At 36.6% G+C, this 22,310-nt stretch overlaps 1 protein-coding gene across 5 annotated transcripts in view; it reads left to right on the top strand.

Moving 5' to 3' along the window:
* The window catches only part of cadm1.L (cell adhesion molecule 1 L homeolog), a 126,434-nt gene extending 105,885 nt beyond the window's left edge, over positions 1 to 20,549 (top strand). For 4 of the 5 annotated variants that reach the window (XM_018224647.2, XM_018224648.2, XM_041568597.1 and 1 more), the window contains 2 exons: positions 15,997 to 16,125; positions 16,799 to 20,549. In XM_018224647.2, coding sequence (XP_018080136.1) covers positions 15,997 to 16,125; positions 16,799 to 16,917 — 248 coding nt within the window. In that variant the 3' untranslated portion in view covers positions 16,918 to 20,549. 5 annotated transcript variants of the gene reach the window in all.
* Positions 20,550 to 22,310: the final 1,761 nt, after the last annotated feature.

Raw genomic sequence — 22,310 nt, forward strand, 5'->3', positions numbered from 1 at the left:
TAGGAAGTTAGAATAGCTACTAAAAATTTCAATACCAGGTTATTGGTTCTATAACGCTAAAATAGCACAAAATAATGATGGAAAAAATGTAGGTACCTGCTGTGAACTGCATATAAAATGTAAAGTCTTGATTTTGGGATTATTCTTTTTTTTTTTTTTTTTTTTTTTTTTTTTAAGCTTGTTCGTAAATATATATATATATATATATATATATATATATATATATATATATATATATATATATATATATATATATATATATATATATATATATATATATATATATATATATATATATATATACACACATACATATATATATATACATACATATATATATATATATATATATATATATATATATATATATATATATATATATATACACACATACATATATATATACATACATATATATATATATGTATATATATATACACATACATATACACACACACACAGATTTATTCATACCTTAAGTTAACCTATAACATGGTAAATGCCACTAGTATAGTATGATAGTACACTGCACGCTCTTTTGAGCCATTCCCTTTCTCTGGTAGCTCAGCACCTTCATTTAATTAGAATGTCTGGGGGCTGGAGACACACATTCTCTGTATACATTGTGACATTCTGTCTGTATACATTAATTTCCAGATACACTGAGGCTGCACAGAAGTTTAATCAGGAGGAATTTATCAGCGCTCCTCTTGTATAAATGATACACATACTGACAGTTTGCATTACTCCTCCTCCCAAGCTGGAGAGGATTTATTAATATAGCTTTGCCAGTGTTGGCTTTAATCAGGATTCTTCACATGCATGAGGCTAGAGAATGCCTGACCTCCCCTGTTCCCCCCTGCTTTCCTCTCATTCCGTCAGCGCTCCATTCCTGTGTATCTCATCCCCTCTTCCTAATCTTTGTCTCTGTCTGTCACACTCACATTGCACTTATTCCTTTTCCCTGCCATATATTTTGTTTCTTTCTCCATCGTTTTGTTTCTCTCCTCCTCTTTTCATTGCCTGCCTGCATGCTGGTTGCCTTTACTGCATCTTGATGCATGGTGTGTAAGACCAGTGTTGCATGGAAAAGTGCCTGGACCCAGTATCAAAGTTTCCTATTCAACAGCTGGCACATTTCCTATGTTGTCTGTGCAGTTTTTCAGATATTTGATTTCCGCTGTTAATTCAGACTGAAGACATAGCTACTTTGTCATCATGCGGAAGATTTATGAACGTGTGTGTCTCCTATGCAGCAAGAAAGCTGCATTTGAAATGGATTACCATTTTATCAGTAAAGCAGCAACGTTTTCAGTACACTGTATAAACCGTCCTGTCTAGTGGTTGATATACAATACACAAGAGCCATGATTATCCTGTAAATTATATACTTATAAAGGTACTTTGTGATATCATTTCTGTCACATGACTCACTGAAACTTGTGTATTATAATAAATAAAGCACCCCTTGTTGCAAAATATGAGGATATTCGAAGTCACCTTGTGCATTTATATGGTCATGGAACTCCAGTAAGCCCTCTTGCCCTGTGTGATAATGGGTGGCATTACAGTTTGTTGTATTTGGAAATGGTCAGTTCTTCAGTATTTCTGAATTATTTTTTTCTATCCTGCTTTCTCTATTTTTTTTAGCCCCCATCCAGGTTTTTTAATGGGTGACTCGCAATCCTTCATTCTCTGTATATGTTGTGCTCTTCTGTTGCTGGCTGTTTGCTATTTGTCATACTTTGTACTCCTTAAGCTAATCTTTGCTCACCTTTGCTGCTATTTTCTTGTTTTGCTGCCCTTTACCAGCACTACGCTTTCTGCTGTAGACCTCTGCTCTGTCTACTGGCCTCTCTGGTTTTTGAGATTTCCTGAAAGACCTGTGCTCTGTGGTCCCCTTTCCTTGTACTATTCTATGCTGTACATTTATTTTAAATTGGCTGTGTTCTCCTGTACTTATTGTGCATTTTCTCTGTGCATTTTTAGCTGTTTTTCTTCTGCATTATACAAAAGGTTTGTTATGCTTAAGAGAAATGAATGTAGTAAAGATGCTAGAGGGCTGCCTCTGTTTAAGTCATTTCAAGCTGATTACCTTTTGTACAAATCCAGAAAGAATAAGTTGTGGACCGAAAAATAAATTTTCCCATTGTCAAAAAATAATTATGATTAGTAATTGAAACCATAGCACTGGCTGGTTCATTTTTCCTCTAGTAATATAACATCTGACTTTGCACAGATGAAAAAACACACACAACCTTTACTGGTAATCTGTTGGGATTTTCTCTGTTGCATGTAGTCATGTATAGTATGTTACATCGAGCAATGTAAAGGTTCTCAAAATGCACTGATGGCACAATTAGGCTCAGGTATTATAAACAGCAACATATTCTGATTTGGTGTTGATTATTGTATTAAAAGCAGAGATGACTGGTGACCCAGATACATAACCGATGATGGAACTCATGCAACAGTTACCCTACCGGACCCAGGACGACTGATATAAGTATATGGACTAGTATTGCAGCATTTGTAGGAGAAATGTAGGTAATAGTGGCAAAAGTAGTGTGAGGTGCTAGAAATGTAGCTATGAAATGACTGAGGTATGAAGTGGACATTTGTTATTTAAATTGGTCACAAGATCATTGGTACTACAATTATTTGTAACAAAGCCCAGAGGTTTAAGAAGCCAATGGTCACACACTTGCTAGGTAAAGGTATGGGATCAGTTATCCGGAAACCCATTATCCAGAAAGTTCTGAATAACAGAATGAACATCTCACATAGACTAAATTATAATCAAATACAGATTTTTTTAAAATTATTTCCTTTTTCTCTTTAATAATAAAACAGTACCTTGTACTTGATCCACACTAAGATATAATTAATCCTTATTGGAAGCAGAACCAGCCTATTGGGCTTATTTAATGTTTACATTTTTTTCTAGTAGACTGAAGGTATGAAAATCCAAATTACAGAAAGATCTGTTATCCAGAAAACCCCAGTTCCCGAGAATTCTTGATAATGGGTCGCATATCTGTACTAGGAAGGAAATTAAAAATTGTTGATAGAATCTGTTGACAGTGGAAGACAATGTAATAAGACTTGACTGAAATTAAAATGTATGTGGACAGATTATTACAGATAGTAAGCGAGCAGTGGTTAGGTTTAGGTGCAAAGAAAGCATTTTCATGGAATGTTTACAGGGTCCTCTATCTGTTCTTTGAAGCCTGAAAATGGAAGCTGATCTTCCGCAGGACTGTGATTTTGAAATTAACTAATTTCTGTGCTCCAAACCTTCAACATAGTGACCAGATTGTACCTTTTCAACAAGTAGGTTTAAAATATGCCTTTAGTGTTTGGGAGATAATTACGTGATCAGGTAGCTGTTAAGTCATATGCCACTCAAGAAGAATTCATGCTCATAGTTCCTTAAGAAGCCTCCATATTATATATTAGGTTTTTTTGGGGTTTTTTTTGTTTTTTTGCGTGTTCCAAGTCAATTCTGCATCTTTGATGTTTAGCAGGGCCTGCGTTGTTAGCATTTACAACATATATGCTTATTATTATGAACATTAATAGCTATTTGAGATATTTTGTTCACTTCAAGGAACTTGTGTAGTTGTAAATTAGTGCAAATATTACAAAATAGATTTGAATGACTGCTTTTATATGTAAAGATTTAGTATAGGTCTCATTAGGTATTTGACCACATTGTGTTCCCTATGTGGGATTAAATGTAAAACCGGTCTACATGTAAATATTGTCTAGAGTTTATCCCTTCAGACTGTCTGGCAAGAATTCTTTTACAACAATAATAGCAATAGAAAAATCTATAGGGCTGTAATGGTCAAGTAGTAATGGATTATTGGATGATATTCACTAAGGAGATATAGCTCATTGGAGAGTTATAGCTCAGTAATTGTATGAGAGAATATTGAGCAGTGGTGTAACTAGATGTTACTGGGCCCACAGCAAATTCAAGTTTGGGCCCAAAACATTGCTGAGTTGACCAATTCTACCCAGATGTATTGACGTTGCCAATTATTTAGGGCCTTACTGGGACCCTGCAACTGGCTTCCTCTGTAGTTACGCCCCTGGTATTGAGAGTGGTAACTGCTGAATAAGCAGTAATGGACATAAGCAAAATATAGAATGTTTTTACTCCTAAAGGCAGGAGCTTACCTTTACCAAAAATATTGGCATATTAGTATTGGAGATGTACAGTATAGTGGACATGAATTCATGAAGCCATAAAGGTTAATGGGGAGACATACCATGGTATAGTACCTTACAGCAGTAGTGTAATATAGTGTACTTGTATAAATGCAATAGCCCAAGTAGTGACCCTAACCTGCCCCCTCCCAACCTGAACCCGGCCCGCTCCTTCCCTCTATTTATAGGCCCACACTGTTGTGATGTCACGGAAAGGGTGGGGCAGGCAAGAGTTTATAAATTCAGGGGCCAGAAGCCGGCATCGTTAGTTCACAGGCAGGGATAGCAGAAGGGAGCACTTGACCCAAACCCATCCGCAACCAGATATTTTGTGGTAGCCAGCTCGCATATCACTAAACCAAAGCTTCTGGTGAGATATTAATAGAACAGAAATAGATAGTGGTGGATTATGGAAGGTACTGATAAAACAATCATGGTGGGTAGGAAACATAGTGTTAATGGGTCTTCTCAAAAAATAATTATCAAAAAGCAGTCTTTGTAACGGTACCAACAAAGCAAGTAAAGCTCGATAGTACTGAAAGATCAGTGGACTAATGGCAGAGTATTGATAGAACAGTAACTGCTGGCAAAGTATTGAAAAAGTGATGATGGAGATTATTTATAGAGCAGTGATGTACAGTGCAGAAATCCAAATATCTTTGAGATTTCTAGCATACGGAAAAAAAAATGTAAAGTAGAAAACCTCATTGGAACATTGTCCAACTTTCAATGTCTACATGCAGTACAATACTACTTTTCTAATCCAGAGCTATGGGAAATGAAGTTTTATGGTTATATACAGTGCAAAGCCTGGATGTGCTTGTTGTTTAACAGTAAAAGATCAGATGCCATGCTTTAAACAAACAAACAAATATAAATGAGATGAAAAGGCGATGCCAATAGACAATGAGTTTTTACTCAACAGTTTGTATTACTAAAACCATTTATAGAGCATTTGTTGTGAATTCTATGGTGTGCGGTGGTATTGCAGAAAATGAAATATTACTCCTGAGTATTAAACCTTTTCAGGGATAGTGGAAGATGCAGTTCAGTTCCATGTGTAGAACTATGTGAGCATAATGTTAGGTGTAGTTCAATTCTTGTAGCTCCACAGGTTGCCCATCATTGGTGCATTATAGATAAACTAGAAGACACCACTGATTAAAGCAAGAGTGCCCATACTTTTAGTGATGTTCTCCCATTATGATCTACATCCATTATATCACTGTTAGCATTATGTTCCGTGGAAAATATTACTTAAATATTATATTGATTTATAATAGAATTTATATCACTATATTTAAAAACAACTATTTCTTGTGTACAGTAGCTTTAACAGAATAAATATCTAAATGAAAAGCATGAAACAGGAGGTGATCAAGTCAAGCTGTTTGTTGACAGTGTCTTGAGATCTACTGATCACCAGCTAAAGGTCTACTGGTAGATCCCGATCTACCTTTTGGGCACCCGTGGATTAAAGTGTATAAGCATGTAACTGCTAAAAGGTTCATGCTACTGGTCATATTAAAGAAACTGTTTGAAATGTGATGCAAAGATGCTTTGTAGGAAAAAAAATACTGAGGGTGATGGAACAATGATAAATGTTAATGTAACGATTTATCCAATTTGGCTTATGCAGTATATAAAATCATTATTAGCGACAGTATAACACTGGTGTTGTTATGGTGAAAAGACTGAACCAATGGTTTTGTTGGAAAATGGCAGACATGTATATGGATGACCATTAAGCTAAAATACGGTAAGCGGTGCACACCTATTGTTACTAATGTAACGTTTCCCATTCCCTGATTTTACTGTATTAGGTTTGTGTAATATCAATTAAGGTGTGTCCAGTATTGTGTAAGTAAAGCGATTTTTTCCAAAGCTCTTAAACTTGTGGTAACTGTAAAAGTTACTTTGTCCTTTACTGAAACCATTGGTGCTTGAATACTATCTGAATGTCCGAAAATACGTTGTTTTGGGTTTTTTTACACAGACTTACCTGATTCCATAGAGTATAGAAAGCCATGTTGCTCATAACAACCATTCCCCAACCCACTTTGGGCTCACAGTGTCGCGCGCAGCCTCTTGCTCCTTTGTGAACTAATGAATTCTCTCCTTTTCATAGCAAATGCACAAATTCTCTGGAAAGCAGAGTGGATTTAGGAAATGGTTCTTAAGACTATCATGGCTTCCTATTAATCTTTGGAATTAAATGTGTCTGTGAAAAAGAAGTTCTGATAGTGTATATGCACCTTTTATACATAAACCCAACGGAATGAACATGTGTCAAAAAGTAAGCACAGAAACTCGAAAGTGTCCGATATCCACACCGTGCAGTTCCACACAGGTTAATGGATCTGCTTTCCTCCACCTGTGCACAAAACAGACACTCATCTGTGTGGCCTTACCCAAAAGGCTTCTCCAAATAAAAAACGTTTTAAATAAATTTCAAAGCAACATTCCAATCAACATTTTTTAAATATTTCCGTTGTTTTTACATTTGTGTAAATGTAACTGCAGTTGAAAGTGTGTTTTCTTATCCCCTTCAGTTAAATTGGTCTTAAAACATACTTAAAAAAAATTGGTACTTAAAACATGGAACATGAGTAGGTTCTTCTCTGGTTCTTATAATCCGCTGCCTTGTCGGAGCCAGTAGTGCAGGGATTGCAACTTTTCAGATATATTTCTTATAATTGCACAGACAGTTTAGAACTACTGAAACATTTTGCAAAGTTGTATAGAATTCCATTTTGTTTTACTGTGCAAAATGTTGTGTTTGGCTGGAATATGCTCGTAAATTGTCATCCTGTCTGATTGTTAAACTCTTAGTTACTTTTATTTATATATTTGTAACTTAACTCTACAGGTTGCATGTTAGTTTAATTTCTGGGTTGCAAGCCATCCAGAAGAACTCCAATGCCAAAGTAGATGGACAGATATAAGGCTCATGGCAAACAAGGCATATTCTTTGCATGCATTTTTCAGCTGATAAAGAAGTGCCCGAACATGGCCTTGAAGGCTCACATTTACTTAAATAAAATCCAGTAGTGAAGGAAAATTCCATTCAAGTAAATTACAGGCTGCAAGATCGTGTTCTCGCACCTCCTCTTCATTGGAAAAACACCTGCAGAGAAAACACTCCATGTACTGTGGAACTGAAAGCTTAAATATTGCAACAACCGCTTAAAAGCATAAAGAGCAAAATTACTGAAGAGCTTTTTACTTTAATCTGTATGTAGACTTTAGGTCCTCTTTAAAGGTGTGGTTCACCTTTCAGTTAACTTTTATAGACACATTTATTAAGGGTCGAATTCATGTGATTTTTTTTTTTAAATTCCATTGAATTCGATATTCAGTTGGGGAAAATTTATTAAAAAATTAAATTAATACAAACTTTCAAAGAAAAAAATTTGAATGTCAGGCTATAAAAAAAAAAACTGGAATGTCAAGGCTATGAACATCACCAAACTGATCACTGGACCTCTCCTGTTGACTTAATAATAACAATAAGAAACAGTATAACTGTGGCAGTTCAATCAAATTTTTAACATACATATTCTCAATGCGTAGTGGGTTACTTATCAATAATCTCCATGAGCTATGGGAGACCAGACCCTTATAAGAATATGGGCTTCCTAGGAATTTTTCAAAGGGGTGAGAGTCCAGTTGATAGAATGGCCAATTCTAAGCAACTTTCCATTGGTCTTCATTATTTTTTTTTATAAATTTTTTTAATGATTTGCCTTTTTCTTCTGGCACTTTCCAGCATTCGAATGGGGGTCACTGACCTCATCTAGAAACAAATGCTCTGTAAAGCCACAAATGTATTATAACGTTTATCTTTTAGTCCTCTTTCTATTTAAAATCTTTGCCAACAGAACAGCTGCTGTTCTCAAGAAGCTGTAAGTTAAGAATATGGTGGTAGCAACATTTTGGCTGAGCAACAGTTCTAGGGGATGGATAAGACCATCTAAATGTATTAAATGGTCTACAATAGACAAAAGAACAAAACACTGAAGCATTTGAAGTAAGATGCAAAACATGTTGGTTCCCCCGCTCCTGTGCTGGGTTCATAACTACCTTTAGTGTTGACAGACTAAGGTAACTAAAGGAACAATAACAGAGGATACTGATTATTAAAAATGAAAAGGAAAATGCACAGCAATTTTCTTTGCTATGTAATTTGAGGATAATAACTAGAGTTAGTTGAACAAGAGAATGAATAGGTTGTATACCGTCTTGGTTTGTAGAGGAAAATAAATACTCTGCTTCTTGAAGAGTTTTTAATCTCAATTTATTGGTCTCTTATTTCATTATTTTACGTCCTTTTGACTGTTTTTTGGTCAACTTTTTCCTCCCTAAGCAATACAGCTTCAAGATTTTACTATGTGGTCCCCAGTATTATGTACAGTAGGGGGCAGATTTATTAAAGTAAATTAAAAAAAAAATTGTCAAAATTCACAAATTCAAATTTAAAAGCACCAATTAGAATGTAAATTAAAATGTGAGATTTATCACACCTTGACCATAGAAAAGTTTTAATTTGAATATTCTCCATCTTAAACCTACCAAGTTCATTTACAAGTCAATGACAGAGGTCCATTTCACCATTTGAATATGTTAATTGCCTTCCTGACTGGTTTTTTTTTTCCTTCGGAGGTAAACTCAATTTAAATTTGATTAGAATATTAGACGTTTGAGTTGTTTCATAATTTGCCTCCATTTGAGTGAATAAAAAAAAAAATTCTAATTCGAAATTTGACCTTTGATAAATAACCCCCTAGGTGTCCATTAGTGATGTGCGGGTCATGGTTTTTTTTTTACATTTAATGGATAGATGTAGTTGTCATTTTAAATGAGCACCTTTTGCCAATGCTGTTTTTATAGACTGCTTTTATTGTCTGGGTTTCTGGTCTTTTCAGTGGACTGCTGATTTGTTTTGCCTATGCTTGTATGAACAGTCATTGAATGGGACTTTACTTTCAATTTTATATTAAGCCCAATTTCCAAGAAAAAACATACATACTTCTTACTTGATGAGTATTTTAAGATCTGCAAAAGCCCTATTTATTTATTTTATTTGAGAGTTTATCCCTCTGAGGCAGATTACATTGTTTTCCCCAGTCCAGCGCTCCACTTTGGGAGTAAAAATTGTTACCTGGAGTTCTTGCTGTCTAAGCACCATGCAGCCAGCTAACCTGCATTTCCTTGGTATCCCATGCGCCTAACTAGACTCATGGACAGTATAGTAACAATTTTTAATTCCCGCCAAAGAGCATGTGCAAGTTGAGAGGGGACAAGGGATCCCTGGCAGATTTTTTTTTATCCCTGGTCTTCAAAGAAAATTGGCACCCCCAGTAAATTAGATTTACCATGTGTAATAAAGTACAGAAAGCAACAGGAGGAAGTAGGTGCATTGTTATAATGTATAGAAGGAGATCCATAGAGGTAAAGTTATGTCGGTGGTACATAGGGCAATTCCTGACATTTTGCCACCCGTGAGATTTCAAGCTTGATGGGCAGCGAAACTCGGGGGGTATGCAATTATAATTTGAAAACGTGATAGTGAACATTTTGCAGATGTGCTGGCAGGGTCAAGGCAACAGAGGAAAATTTTGAGAATTTACTGCCCTCCCACAAAGCAGGAAAATCTCACGGGCTCCATGTACCGCTGCCTTTACAGGCTTATCTATAGGGAGTTATGGGAGTTTGATATGGATTAAACACTAAACTAGGCTTAAAATTGAACAAGTAAATGCAGTGAGTCACAGTGTGTCAGGGCTGTTTAGGGGGGTTTTGGATAATGTTTATATAGAGTGCTTATGTACTGATAATATTGGGTATTCTTGGATTACAGTAGCATTAGGAAATTGGTTTAGGTTTTATTACATGTGATTTTCTGCTATTGTGTGAGCCTCTATGGGGTATAATCAGAGTTGGCAGATTCCATTTTTTATTTCCTGTAATTTGGATGAACACTACTCTTGGCAGCTCTAATTTAAACAACTTTAATTAAAGTGTTGTCTCTCGCCCCTTGCTCTTTTCTCTCCATTCCAGTGCCTTGTTGCCATCTGTGGATGAGCACTGTGGATAGACAGCCCCAATCATCTGTCACTAGTTTGCAGTATTACCTGTGGATGTCAGCTGCAGGACTTGGATCAATAACCTTCGGTTCACATTAGAGTCACTGCTCTGAGAAGCTGTGCTCCTGCAAGGGGGCAGATATATATCTGCTGACACACGCACGCTGTGGTAACCCTTGAGTGGATTTGTCTCATCTCTGGGTCATTTTCTTTCGAACGCATTTAAAAATGCAATTTTAGAAATGTCACGCGTTGCTAAAGTGAAACAATCAACTTTAAAGACGAATCAATATAGGGAAAAAAAGATTTATAGAGCATTACTCTGGAAAAGGGGTGCCATGCGGTGAATTGGAGACATCTCAAGATGCCTGGGTGTAATATGGACATATGGTTTAGTAGGCAATACATTTCTAATATTGATATATGACTATGGTGACTCCCGTTGTATCTGTTTTAGGGGTGCTCGATATGTAGCCAGTCATATGATAACCAGGGGTTTTTGGTTTATTGAATCCTGTAGTGGTTGCACTTTGCTGCAGCACTTTGAGTTTAAGTTTAGCTCAATATCGAAATAACTTTCCCAGATAAGACTGTAAAGGTGACCATACACTATAAGATCTGCTCATTTGGCAAGGTCGCCAGATGAGCGGATCTTTCCCTGATATGCCCACCTTAAGCAGGCTGATATTGGCTAATCCAATTGTTCGGCCCTAAAGCCAAATGATCAGATTACGATGAAGGGAATAGGTGACAATGGGATGAGGACCAAATCAAGTAGCCAATGCGGTCCTCGATTGCAGGGGAAAATCAAACCAGCCAGATCGATATCTGCCTGATTTTTGGCCAGATATTGGTCTGGGAGGTCCGTTGGGATGCCCTATACCCGCCTTAAGGATAAGTAATGTAATTTTGTGTACCTACAGTAGGTAACAATGGCAGCTTCCCTCTTTTCTCCAATTGTTTCTCTTGTAACATAGTCGTGATTGCTTCTCAATTCCTTGAGCCAAACAAATAGAAAAGATTCAATGACATGCATAGTTTTGTAATGTGTGTTCCTTGAGTGGACTCTGGCTCTAAGATCAGTATAGCTAGGGTTTGCAGTCACAAACTTTTGTAACATTTCTTGCCTATGTTTTTGTATGTGTATCCATTGTTAAAAGCATTATTGAAGGTATTTTCTGTTTTTATCAAACAAAAGTTGATCTTTTAATAGGTTTGTAGGTTGCACTAAGATTATATTGCATCTTGTTCTCTTTGTGGCCTTTTTAACTATAACATCTGTACTCTTTCCTCTTCTTTGTCCTGTTCCATTCACATGGTATACATTCTAAAGTGGTGGGAAAGAAAAGCCTTATTCTTTTTTTTTTTTTTTTGTGGCATAGAAAGTCAATATATATTGTTTAAACTTAAGAATACGGTGTGTTAAGAAATATAAGAGGAATGCCTACTGCATACTGCAATTGAGAAATTCAGCGTTGGATATCCTTAACCAACATACCCAGTTTTGAGATTATGAGTAAAGAAAACTGCAACAGTTGAAAAAATATTAGGCCAAAACTCCGGCAACATTTGTTTCTGCAATTCATTGTCAAGCATTGGCATATACTTAACATATACTTAACATAACTTAAGCATTTTGAAAAGTAAACGTAATTTCAAGCACGTTTACAATATACATCAGTTAAAAAATATGCAGACTTTTCATCATTTTTAATGGTTTGGAACAGTTCCCTAAGCCTATCCCCCTCCTCTCCTTCTGATCTGTCTGACTACTTTGCTGATTTGTCTGACTACTGTTACTTTGTATCAGCAACCATCTGTCCTCAGCCTGTATCCTCCAAACCCCACAATTCCCTGCACACGTGATTTCAATAAGGAACGGAACATAACAGTTCCTGCATGCTGTCTGTAAGCTGTGGAGAAGTTGTTACAATTTGTAACATCAGTGTTTAGTCCCTCCTTCCCTGCCAGGATTTCAAATGATGCAGAAAGAGAAGAACTGTTAAACAGCTGGATTTCAGTATAGAAAATAGCATTTATTCATACATTTTGAAGAAACAGGTAACTGTGATGGGTAGAAGGGGTTTCTGCGATATGTGGGCCTCTTTCTCAAATTTTGGTTTGGAAGCCAGAGTTGCCTTATAAGTAAAAATTGAAGAGTAATCCTAATGGCGTGTTTGTGGGAAAAAAAGTGAAAGTCAGTCACGTTGTTTCAATCATTTTCAGTGAGGCTATAAATTCACAGTTTTAATTAAAAAAAAAAAACAAAAAAAAACTGGAACCTAACATTTTCTTGAGATCTTCAGATATGCTTTTAGTTGCTAGGCTTTTCATTCCAATTTGCCCCATAGCAAGTTATTTGCTGGTATATAGGCTCAGTAGAAGAATGCCTCCAGTCCTCTATTACAGCCTGCCATTTTTGAGGCCCCCGAGAAAGACCGAAACATTGGCCGGTTCCTGTTTTAAACTTATTTAATAAACATGAAGTTTTAATTGAAAAATCCTGGTGTGCACCTTTCTCAATGGAATATGGATAATGCAGCTTTTTTAGGGTAGCACCCAGGTATGTGATCTATTTATATTTTGGAATCACTAATGGATGGTGTGCGATAGGACTTTGAATATATATATATATATATATATATATGTATGTATGTATGTATGTATGTGTGTATGTATGTATGTGTGTGTGTGTATGTATGTATGTGTATGTATGTATGTATGTGTATGTATATATATATGTGTATGTATATATATATATGTGTATGTATATATATATGTGTATGTATATATATATGTATGTATGTATATATATATGTATGTATGTATATATATATATATATATATGTATGTATATATATATATATATGTATGTATATATATATATATATGTATATATATATATATATATATATGTATGTATATATATATGTATGTATGTATATATATATATATGTATGTATGTATGTATGTATGTATGTATGTATGTATATATGTATGTATGTGTATATATATATATATATATATATATATATATATGTATATATTATTGAAATGTTAAAATAAATGTTTCTTGGTAAGAATTGTTGAATTGCCTCATAGCCTGATGAGTGACAGACTGCCATTTACTCATCACAGTTAATTTGTTTTACCATCTCTTCCTGTCTCTCATCGGATTAATGTAATAACAAATATTTCTTCATATCAATAGAGCAGACATTGGCAGCCTGTCTAATTCCAGCTCTAGCACAACCCCAAAACATATTATCCTATCTAGCTAAGGTGTTTGAGCCTGGCACATATTAGGCATTCTTTGCCCTTCCAGTCATGGGAGAACTAGGGTATTGCCACCAGCAAATTTAGATGTGCATTAAAAACGATTAAAGAAATAGGAGAGGATCACGTGTAGGTTTATTGTAGTTTTAGGTTTCCTGCTATTTGCTGTATTAAAATATATGATACATGGATGGTCCTAGACCATTTCTCAACTCAAGTTTTTGGAGTGTCAATCGTACAATACAAATTGTCGATTTTGCCGTGCTATTTTTCGCTCCAAATTTTTCGAGAAGTTATGGATAAATGAACTCAGTTGGTGCAAGGGAGTTTGGTCAACTTTGTTTTACTAAAAAATGAAAAATTCTAGCTTTAGTAAGTAACCCACTAGGACTTAATACTATGATTTAATACTTTGACTTAATACTATGACTTAATACTATTTAATGTTTGATCAATGCTGTTCACCTGGAGCTCCACCTGCTGGATGAATCTTTCTGTGGTGGCAGTTTGCTTTTGACCTTATCTTAACTTAAAGACTTCAGGGTGGTATATTTCTGTCAATCTGCTCTTCGGTCTTCCATTTACTCATGGTCAATATTCCAAGCAAGATGAGGGATGGTATTTTGAATGGGCTTGTTACCTAATTTTAATTAATGTGTGCAGTTCATGATATGTTCTATCTATAACTTGTATAATTCACAATTATTGTTGAAATACATAGTCTGGTTCATTCATTCTATGGCTGTCATATAGTTAGTGATTTGCCTTTAATAGTATCTGGTGTGTATTGCTCCTTTGATATACCATCTGCTTGAAACACAGGCATAAAAGGTGTAGTTATAAAAGTGGCTGGAGTTTAAAGGGAACCCGTCACCCAATAAAAATAATTCAAAATCCTATTTTATCACATTAGTAAAGCAAAATTAACTTTAATTACACTGTGTAAATTATTTGAATCTCGTTTCCTTCAATCTGGGAATTTATAATTATAGCAAGCAGGCATGAGCCATTTTGTGGACACTTGTTAAGGCAAGCCTTGTATGATCTCAGAAACTTGTTTGTGCACCAGAATTGGCAACCGAATGTCCATGCCCTGGCTACACAATTAAATGGTGAAGAGAGAGGGGGCGGTGTGGAGAGCAGTGGCATCTAGAAAGTGCTGAATGGAAAGTGAAAGTAATTCCCTGCTCCGCCTCTATGCCTAAGGCATAGAGGAAGGGCAGACAATATTTGATTGACCGCTGAGATTTTTAAATGAATTTACAACCGCTATGAATGCTTTAATAAAAAATAGAGATTTGGATTTCATGTTTAATTTGAAAAGGACTTTTATTATACAGATTTTTGTGTCTGTGTGACAGGTCTACTTTAAGTGAATCCATTTAATTTTATTATCTCATGTAAAATTTTAATTGAACTGGTGATTAGAGGTTTAAAGTCATATAACAGGTTTTATATTTACTGCTTGTGACGTTTCTGAGGGCTTTGGACATAGTTTTGATGTTATTATTTCTGAATTGGGTGTGTGCACTGCCAGGGTATGGTGGAAAGTAGGGAAGGCCAGCAGCTTAGCACCCATGATGCCAGTATTAAAGGGAAAATCTACCCCCCATTTAGACAGGAGCCGTTTTATTTTTACACAGACATACCGGATTCCACACATTGAAAGGAAACCATATTATGTCTGTGCGTTTGTCACTTCTCCACTCCCCAACCCCCTAGAGCCTCACTGTAACGCACACCTTCTTCACCTTGTTCCATTGTGAAGTGGTGGATTCTGGGACTTGAAATCCTCTGTTTACCAGTTAGTCTGTACACTACCCTCTACGGAAGCAGAATGACATCAATTCCAGAATCTATCATGGAACAAACGGAGGTAGGGCCTGCATTACACTCTCTGCATAAGTACACTTGGAGAATAGCTCATTTGAGTTATTGTGGTTTTCTTCCGTCTGTCTAATCGAGTATAGGTAAGATACGGTTTATGTTCCTTTTCTAGTGAAGCCCAGCAGGTGTGGAGCAGTTGGTTGGTCACACAGGATCTATTACTTAGTGTATCTGTGTGAGTGCACAGTTATGTCGCCTGTGTGAATATCAATGGATATTTATAGTGAGTGGCTCTGAGAAGATCATTCCAGCAGTGTTTCCTAGTCAGTTGGGGTCATTTATCAACACTGGGCAAATCTGCCCATGGGCAGTAACCCGTGACAACCAATCAAATTACTGCATTCATTGTTCTACTTGCAGCTGGTTTCAAAAAGCTAATCACTGATTGGTTGCTATAGGTAACTGCCCATGGGCAAATTTGCCCAGTGTTGATAAATGAGCCCCAGTGTCTCTGCAGACCTCCGCTCATGTGCTTTGCTCCATTGAATTCAACGTGATATTAGAGCCTATGTCTTGTCTCTACTTTACACAGACACCCGAGCAGGTGATGAGACACCCCTGGTAGTTGATCATGCAGTGATCGGTGGCGTTGTGGCTGTTGTCGTCTTTGCTATGCTTTGCCTTCTTATAATCTTAGGACGCTACTTTGCTCGACATAAAGGTAAGTTAAAAATAATGAAATCTTTCTGATTGGCCAGTGCAAACACACATCATATGCACTTGTTCTTTTGTTAGAAAAAAAATATATAATTTAGAAAAATGGAGTTGGGTATTGTTTTGCTTCTTGTTTTTTCCAAGGTGAGAGGCATGTGTTGCTTCCCTTAGGGGCCAATTTACCAACGTTCATATTTTTGCTTTTCTCCCAATAGTACAAACCACAAATTTTTTTTAATTTTTTTGCAGACTTAAGGTATGGAGTTTCAAATTACACAAAGACCCCCTTATCCTGACCAACCGTATCCAGACAATTCTGGTTAACAGGTCCCATACCTTTTTATCAGTATTCGGATTAGTTATGGCTTTTTTTATTCATCTTTCATTAGGTTGTTTTAATGAATTACTTGGCATTTATGGTTTTATAGAAAATTAGTTTTTAGTTGTTTCTAAAACCACTAAAATCAGAATGTTGATAAATGGGCCTTCCCATGTCAGGATTTTACCTTTTGGGCCTTGATTCATTATAAAATTCTACATTCTAACATTCATGCATTTAATATTTTGTTAGAATATCAGTGGGTGATGTTCACCCACATCCTAAGATGTTCTATATTCTGTATGTCTGAAGCATGAAATACAAACAACACATTTGATGCTTCTTTGTTTTCTTTCTGCAGGAACATATTTTACCCATGAAGCCAAAGGAGCAGACGATGCAGCAGATGCCGATACAGCAATCATAAATGCAGAGGGAGGTCAGAACAGCTGTGAAGAGAAGAAAGAGTATTTTATCTAGCTTGGCCTTGTTAATGGGTGTGAGCTCCATTCAGACTCACCGCTCGAGAGGAGAAGGACCTTCCAGCGTCTCGCGTTTTTTTATCATTTTGGTTTTGGAGCGGATGGAGGAGCAGGGGACCCATCTGGTTTCAAGTGAATGCCCCACAACACTGTCTGCTTTTATTGTTTGCCACTTTTCCTTTCACGGGATAAACAAGAGCTTGAATTGTTTGTTTTTATTTTGCGGATGTGGGTGGGGGGTGCAAGAAAAATATGAATTACAAGCTCCTCAGTGTTGGGGGACACTGCGTCTGTGTGCAGAGCCCGCTGTACCTGTGTGTAGAGTGGTTTGCTGCAGACTCCTCCTCCACTGATGATGCATATTATCATCTGCAGACAATTTGGTGCCTTGCTTGATTATTATTTTTTTCCCCACTTTCCTGAGAAGTTTTGCTTCCGGCTAATTTTCATGCCACTCCCTGCCAGGGTCAGTCCTCTAGCCAGCCTTGTGCTCATTTTTGTCTGGGCTTCTGTCTTTCTCATATGATCTCACTTCTGTCTAAGGGAAACTCTTCTTTCTGTCCTGGTGTAACATTCTGATGGGGTCACAAGTCATTAAATCTCATGCCATTTTCTGGGGCCACTGTTGTTTGTCCATGTCATATTTTTCTTCTGTTCCTGCTGTTCTGTGTGTCATTTGCTGTTGGGAGTACAACTTGGCTTTCTTCCCATAATTGTCACCTCTCATTGGAATCACTTCTCTCTATACTCATAGCACATCCTACTTAGAATGTTTTCTCTTTATCGCCTCTCTTCTTCCTGTGATGAGGGCATATGTATGTTTCTGCTGTCTATCCATATTATGTAAATTCCTTTAGGTTGACTTTTTGGGTCTTCTAAAGCTGATGTATTTGTCTATGTTTCTGGCATTCCTAGCTTATATTTATATATTTCTCGTGGCTCTACCGCCTACTTTCGTCACTTTCCTTATTTGCCAGTCATCTTTTTTTTTTTTTTGCCAGTCCCCTTATGGATGTTAGGCCTGTAATAAAGAGAAGATGTTCTGTTCTTCTCTGGGAAGTGAATAATCTATCACTTTCTTGGTGAAGTGAAGAGATCTGAGATAAGAGACTTCTGAAAATGGTTGCTTCACAAGCGTGAGGAAGCTCCCACACCTCTCCCACCACTGCCTTGGATAGTCGGTGGGAATACAAGTGGACGTGCCTTTTTATTCACTAACAAACGAGCTGGAGGAAGAGGAGGGAAGGACATGGGAACAGTTTTGCTCTGATAATTTTAAAACAACACTATCAGCTTTTACCGACTGCCTCTCTCTCTCCCGCTACCACCTATTTATCCCTCTCTCAATCCCTTTTTTTCTTTCACCCTCTCTCTGTTCATTGTCTTGGTACAGGGTGCTGATGCTGTAGCTTTTCCTACAATAGAGCATCATTTCTTCTAAATGTTTGTTTCCAGTGCCCTCTGTTTCATAATCGCTGCATTAAAGGTGCAGTTCCACTTAATGTTAAAGCCTTTAGTCCTCCATTTGAGCCCCTACTAAACGCAGTCTGTATTATATATTCCGTAATAATATTGTGTTGTCTGGAGGGTTCAGTCCAACTTTGTTATGCTGTAAAAAAAAAAAAAAAGAGAGAAATGTCATTGCTGCTATAGAAGGTGTTAGCAGGGTAAGTGTGTTGCTTATTGTTGCGCCCATTGTATATTGCTGAGTAGAACTGCACCTGTACTCTGTCTTAAAGATCTAAAATGAAGGGGGTTATTTAAAGATGGCCACCAAGTTTATTTAGTATTTTTGTTGCTTACATGTAAATGAAAACAGCAGAAAGTTTGTTATATGGGTGAGTGACCAAAGTCTTAGGTAGCATTATGCAGATGTATTTTTTAAAGGCCTGTGTGTGCCGGCAATTATCAGAGTACACGCAACTCTGTCGTTTTATCCTCCCCATCCATACCATAATCTTGTATGGTAGCCTTGAAGAAATATTGTGATGCTGAATGCAGCTTTCATTAAGAGGATTGCCTTCATCTGTAAACTGGGATACCAAGCACATAACTCTGTAGTACTGTATAAATGTTGATAGAAGGAAACCTAAAGTATTGCCAGGACACACAGGAATCTCACCGTTTTCATTTGCGGATCTCAGAGACCCTGATGATTACATGTTAAACCATTTATCTATGTGCATATATATAGAGAGTAAAGACATATATTTATATAGAACCTTGACCACATACGTCACTACCTTTAGCAACCATCTTCTGGAGATCAGAATAATATCAGACAGTCCCTCCCTGCAATTCTCCGTTATTGTGATTATCTGAATCATGGTCTCTGCAATGGAATTTTTCTTATAGGTGACCAACTGTTTTTAATCTTACAACCCAGCCAGCCTGCTACACAGTTTATAAGGCAATGCACTGCTGATTTTATCTGATCATTTATCAGATTTCAAAGATTGGTTTGTAATGTGCTTTAGCAGAGAGATCTATTTTTCTTATTTTCAGTAAGAAAGTAAAGAGCAATGTGGGGATAAAGCAAGGGGGAATGTATATAAAAGCCTACAGTGATTTCTATAGGCCTCCTTGGTGTTCTTCCATCAATCTAGTATAGAGGAAGTAGAGATTGTCCAAGAAGTCCGAGTTGTTCAAATGAGAAATATTTCCTTGATTAACTTGTTTTTTTTTCTGTGAAAACACTGATGTTTTTCCTGCCATGTTTGCTTCAGCAAACTGTTTAATGACCCTAAAGAAATAATATATTTTAATGGTCTATGTTGTGGGCAGTAACATGGACTTATTTTTGAAGTCATCATTTGCAGACCATTGTTATTAACGCATGATAATTTTGGGGTTTTTTTTTTTTAAAAAAAAAAAAAAAAAAACTTTTTTGGGGGGTAATGGGAATGTTCTAAATGCCACTTTGTTTCTTCTGCATAGAGTGTTTTGTTTGAATATACCTGGACGCCTCCTCCTCTGTGACTCCATTTCTGGCCCCATCCTTCCTCCGCTCCCATATCATGATATCACAAGAATTACTCTTGCATCCACGATGCTTCAAAATCAGCCTTTTTGTAGATTTCTTATTGCTAAGCCTTAAAGTGCTTTAACCAGCAGGCCATCTTTAATGCACCCAAAGGTCATTGATAGAATGAGGTGATGTGATATTTAAGATGGGAGTGAGGGGAAGGATATCGAATTCCCCATACAGGTCAGTTTAGGGTGGATTGTTAAGTCTATTTGGAACTAGATATTTTATCCTGTGTATGCTCTTGTGTTACACCTCTTGGTGGCTCCTGTTTTGTTTATTGTGAACGCCTGTTCTTGCTTCTGCTTGTCTCAGGTCCCTGTGTTCCCACCCTTGTCTGTTCTGTCTCAGGTAGGCTGCTAAACTTTAGCCCCCACATTGGAAACTGAAACAAAAACAACCACACTATGGATAGATAATGATTTTATTTTTTCTCCTTATTTTTTTTCTTTGGTCATTTTAATTTTTTTAATATTTTTTGTAATTTTTTTTTTGCTTTTAGTTGTATTATTTCTGTATTTTTTTTAATATACGGTACACTGTTCGAAATGTATTGTTGAGTATTACTTTGTAAGAAAATGAAAATAAAATATAAAATTATTTAATGCTTTTCTCTTGAAAATGAAACTCTAGCTGAATTGACACATTGAATATCATGCCTGCAGTTGTATGATCTGCTCATTGCATTTCTAATACTAGATTGATCTTTACACTAAGATGCAAACCCCCACAGTCTGGCAGTATGCTGAGGAACATAAACATCTATGTAAGGGGTTGTTCAATACATGTATGAATGAGGTTTCAACATACTGAAATAAGAACCTTTCTAAATACAATCAATTAAATGTTCTGTTTCTGAAATAATCAAGTTTCACCAGACATCACGTCTCTCTACGTGCAGAATGTGTGCAATCATTTTGTTAGATTTTGTTTGTACTGGAATCAGTTATTTGAGTTCGCTCTAATTCATCTGCTAGGAAAGGAAGCCCCCTATAAAATATATTGAATATGACTGTCAATGAATATCTGACACCCAACTGCTGCATGAAGAAAGAATGAAGAGAAACAGATGCTGAGAGTGGGAAAGTGAACATAAACTTGATTAGTTCCGAAACGATGCAGAATATTTAATTGATTGTATTTACAAAGTTTCTTATTTCAGTATAATAAAGCTTGTATTAAATTGTCGCTATAGTTCCCCTTTAAATATGAGTTTGGCAAAGCTATACAGGTTAAAGATGAAGCCTTTTTTCCCATGCTATACTGTGCTTTGGTATCATTTTGCACAACATGCAAAGCATTTCTTAAATTTCAACAGCAGACTTAATGGGTCTAAGAACTGAAGCAGATGCTGGGAGATGAACAAATACCATTTCTGGAACAGACTTATCTTAACAATCTTTTTTTTTTTTCTCCACTCCTCAATCAATCAATCTGTCTAGTCACTGTGATTTCCATACTTTCTGTAGGAAGAACAAGTGTTTTTTTTTTTTTAAAAGCCCTAAAGGCATAGGGATCCCTTAACCGGAAACCCATTACCCAAAAGCCTCCAAATTATGGGAAGGTGATCTTCCATAGACTCCATTTTAATCAAATAATAAACATTTTTGTAAAATCTGTAAAATGATTTTAGTAGACAAAGTATGGTGATCCTATTATGGAAAGACCCCTTATCCCAGGACTTGAGCATCAGGTCCCATGGCTGCACCAATCTTATTGTAGCAATGTAATATGGAATCACTTGTCCTTTGCCTATAAAGTAACATAAACCTTCCCTCTCAAAAGGCAGTGATATGGTTAGTTATAGATACAGGAGGACTTTCCAGTGAGAATTGTCCCTACTCAAGCCATATCCGTCACCTTGATATTATCTAGCACAGTGATCCCCAACCAGTAGCTCGCGAGCAACATGTTGCTCTCCATCCCCTTGGATGTTGCTCTCAGTGTCCTCAAAGCAGGTGCTTATTTTTGAATTCCAGGCTTGGAAGCAAGTTTTATTTGCATAAAAACTAAGTATAGTGCCAAGTAAAGCCTCTTGAAGGCTGCTAGTCCACATGGGGGCTACCAAATAACCAATTATAGGCCTTATTTGGCACCCAAGGGACTTTTTCATGCTTGTGTTTCTCCCCAACTCTTTTTACATTTGAATGTGGCTCCCATTTAAAAAAGGTTGGGGACCCCTGATCTAGCACAATGAGATGCTACTCACTAATATTAATCCAAAATCTGAAGGCCAGATAAAAATGCTGCTGAAGTGTTTGGATGCAAGAAATGTCTATTGTCTAGTAGTACAAATTACAAGAACAAAAAGCCAGATAAGCTGCAGGATCTTCATTAAAGGCTCCTCTTGATTTTAAAAGGGGGCT

This window comes from Xenopus laevis, chromosome 7L, assembly GCF_017654675.1.
Source record: "Xenopus laevis strain J_2021 chromosome 7L, Xenopus_laevis_v10.1, whole genome shotgun sequence".
NCBI classification, from domain to species: Eukaryota; Metazoa; Chordata; class Amphibia; order Anura; family Pipidae; genus Xenopus; species Xenopus laevis.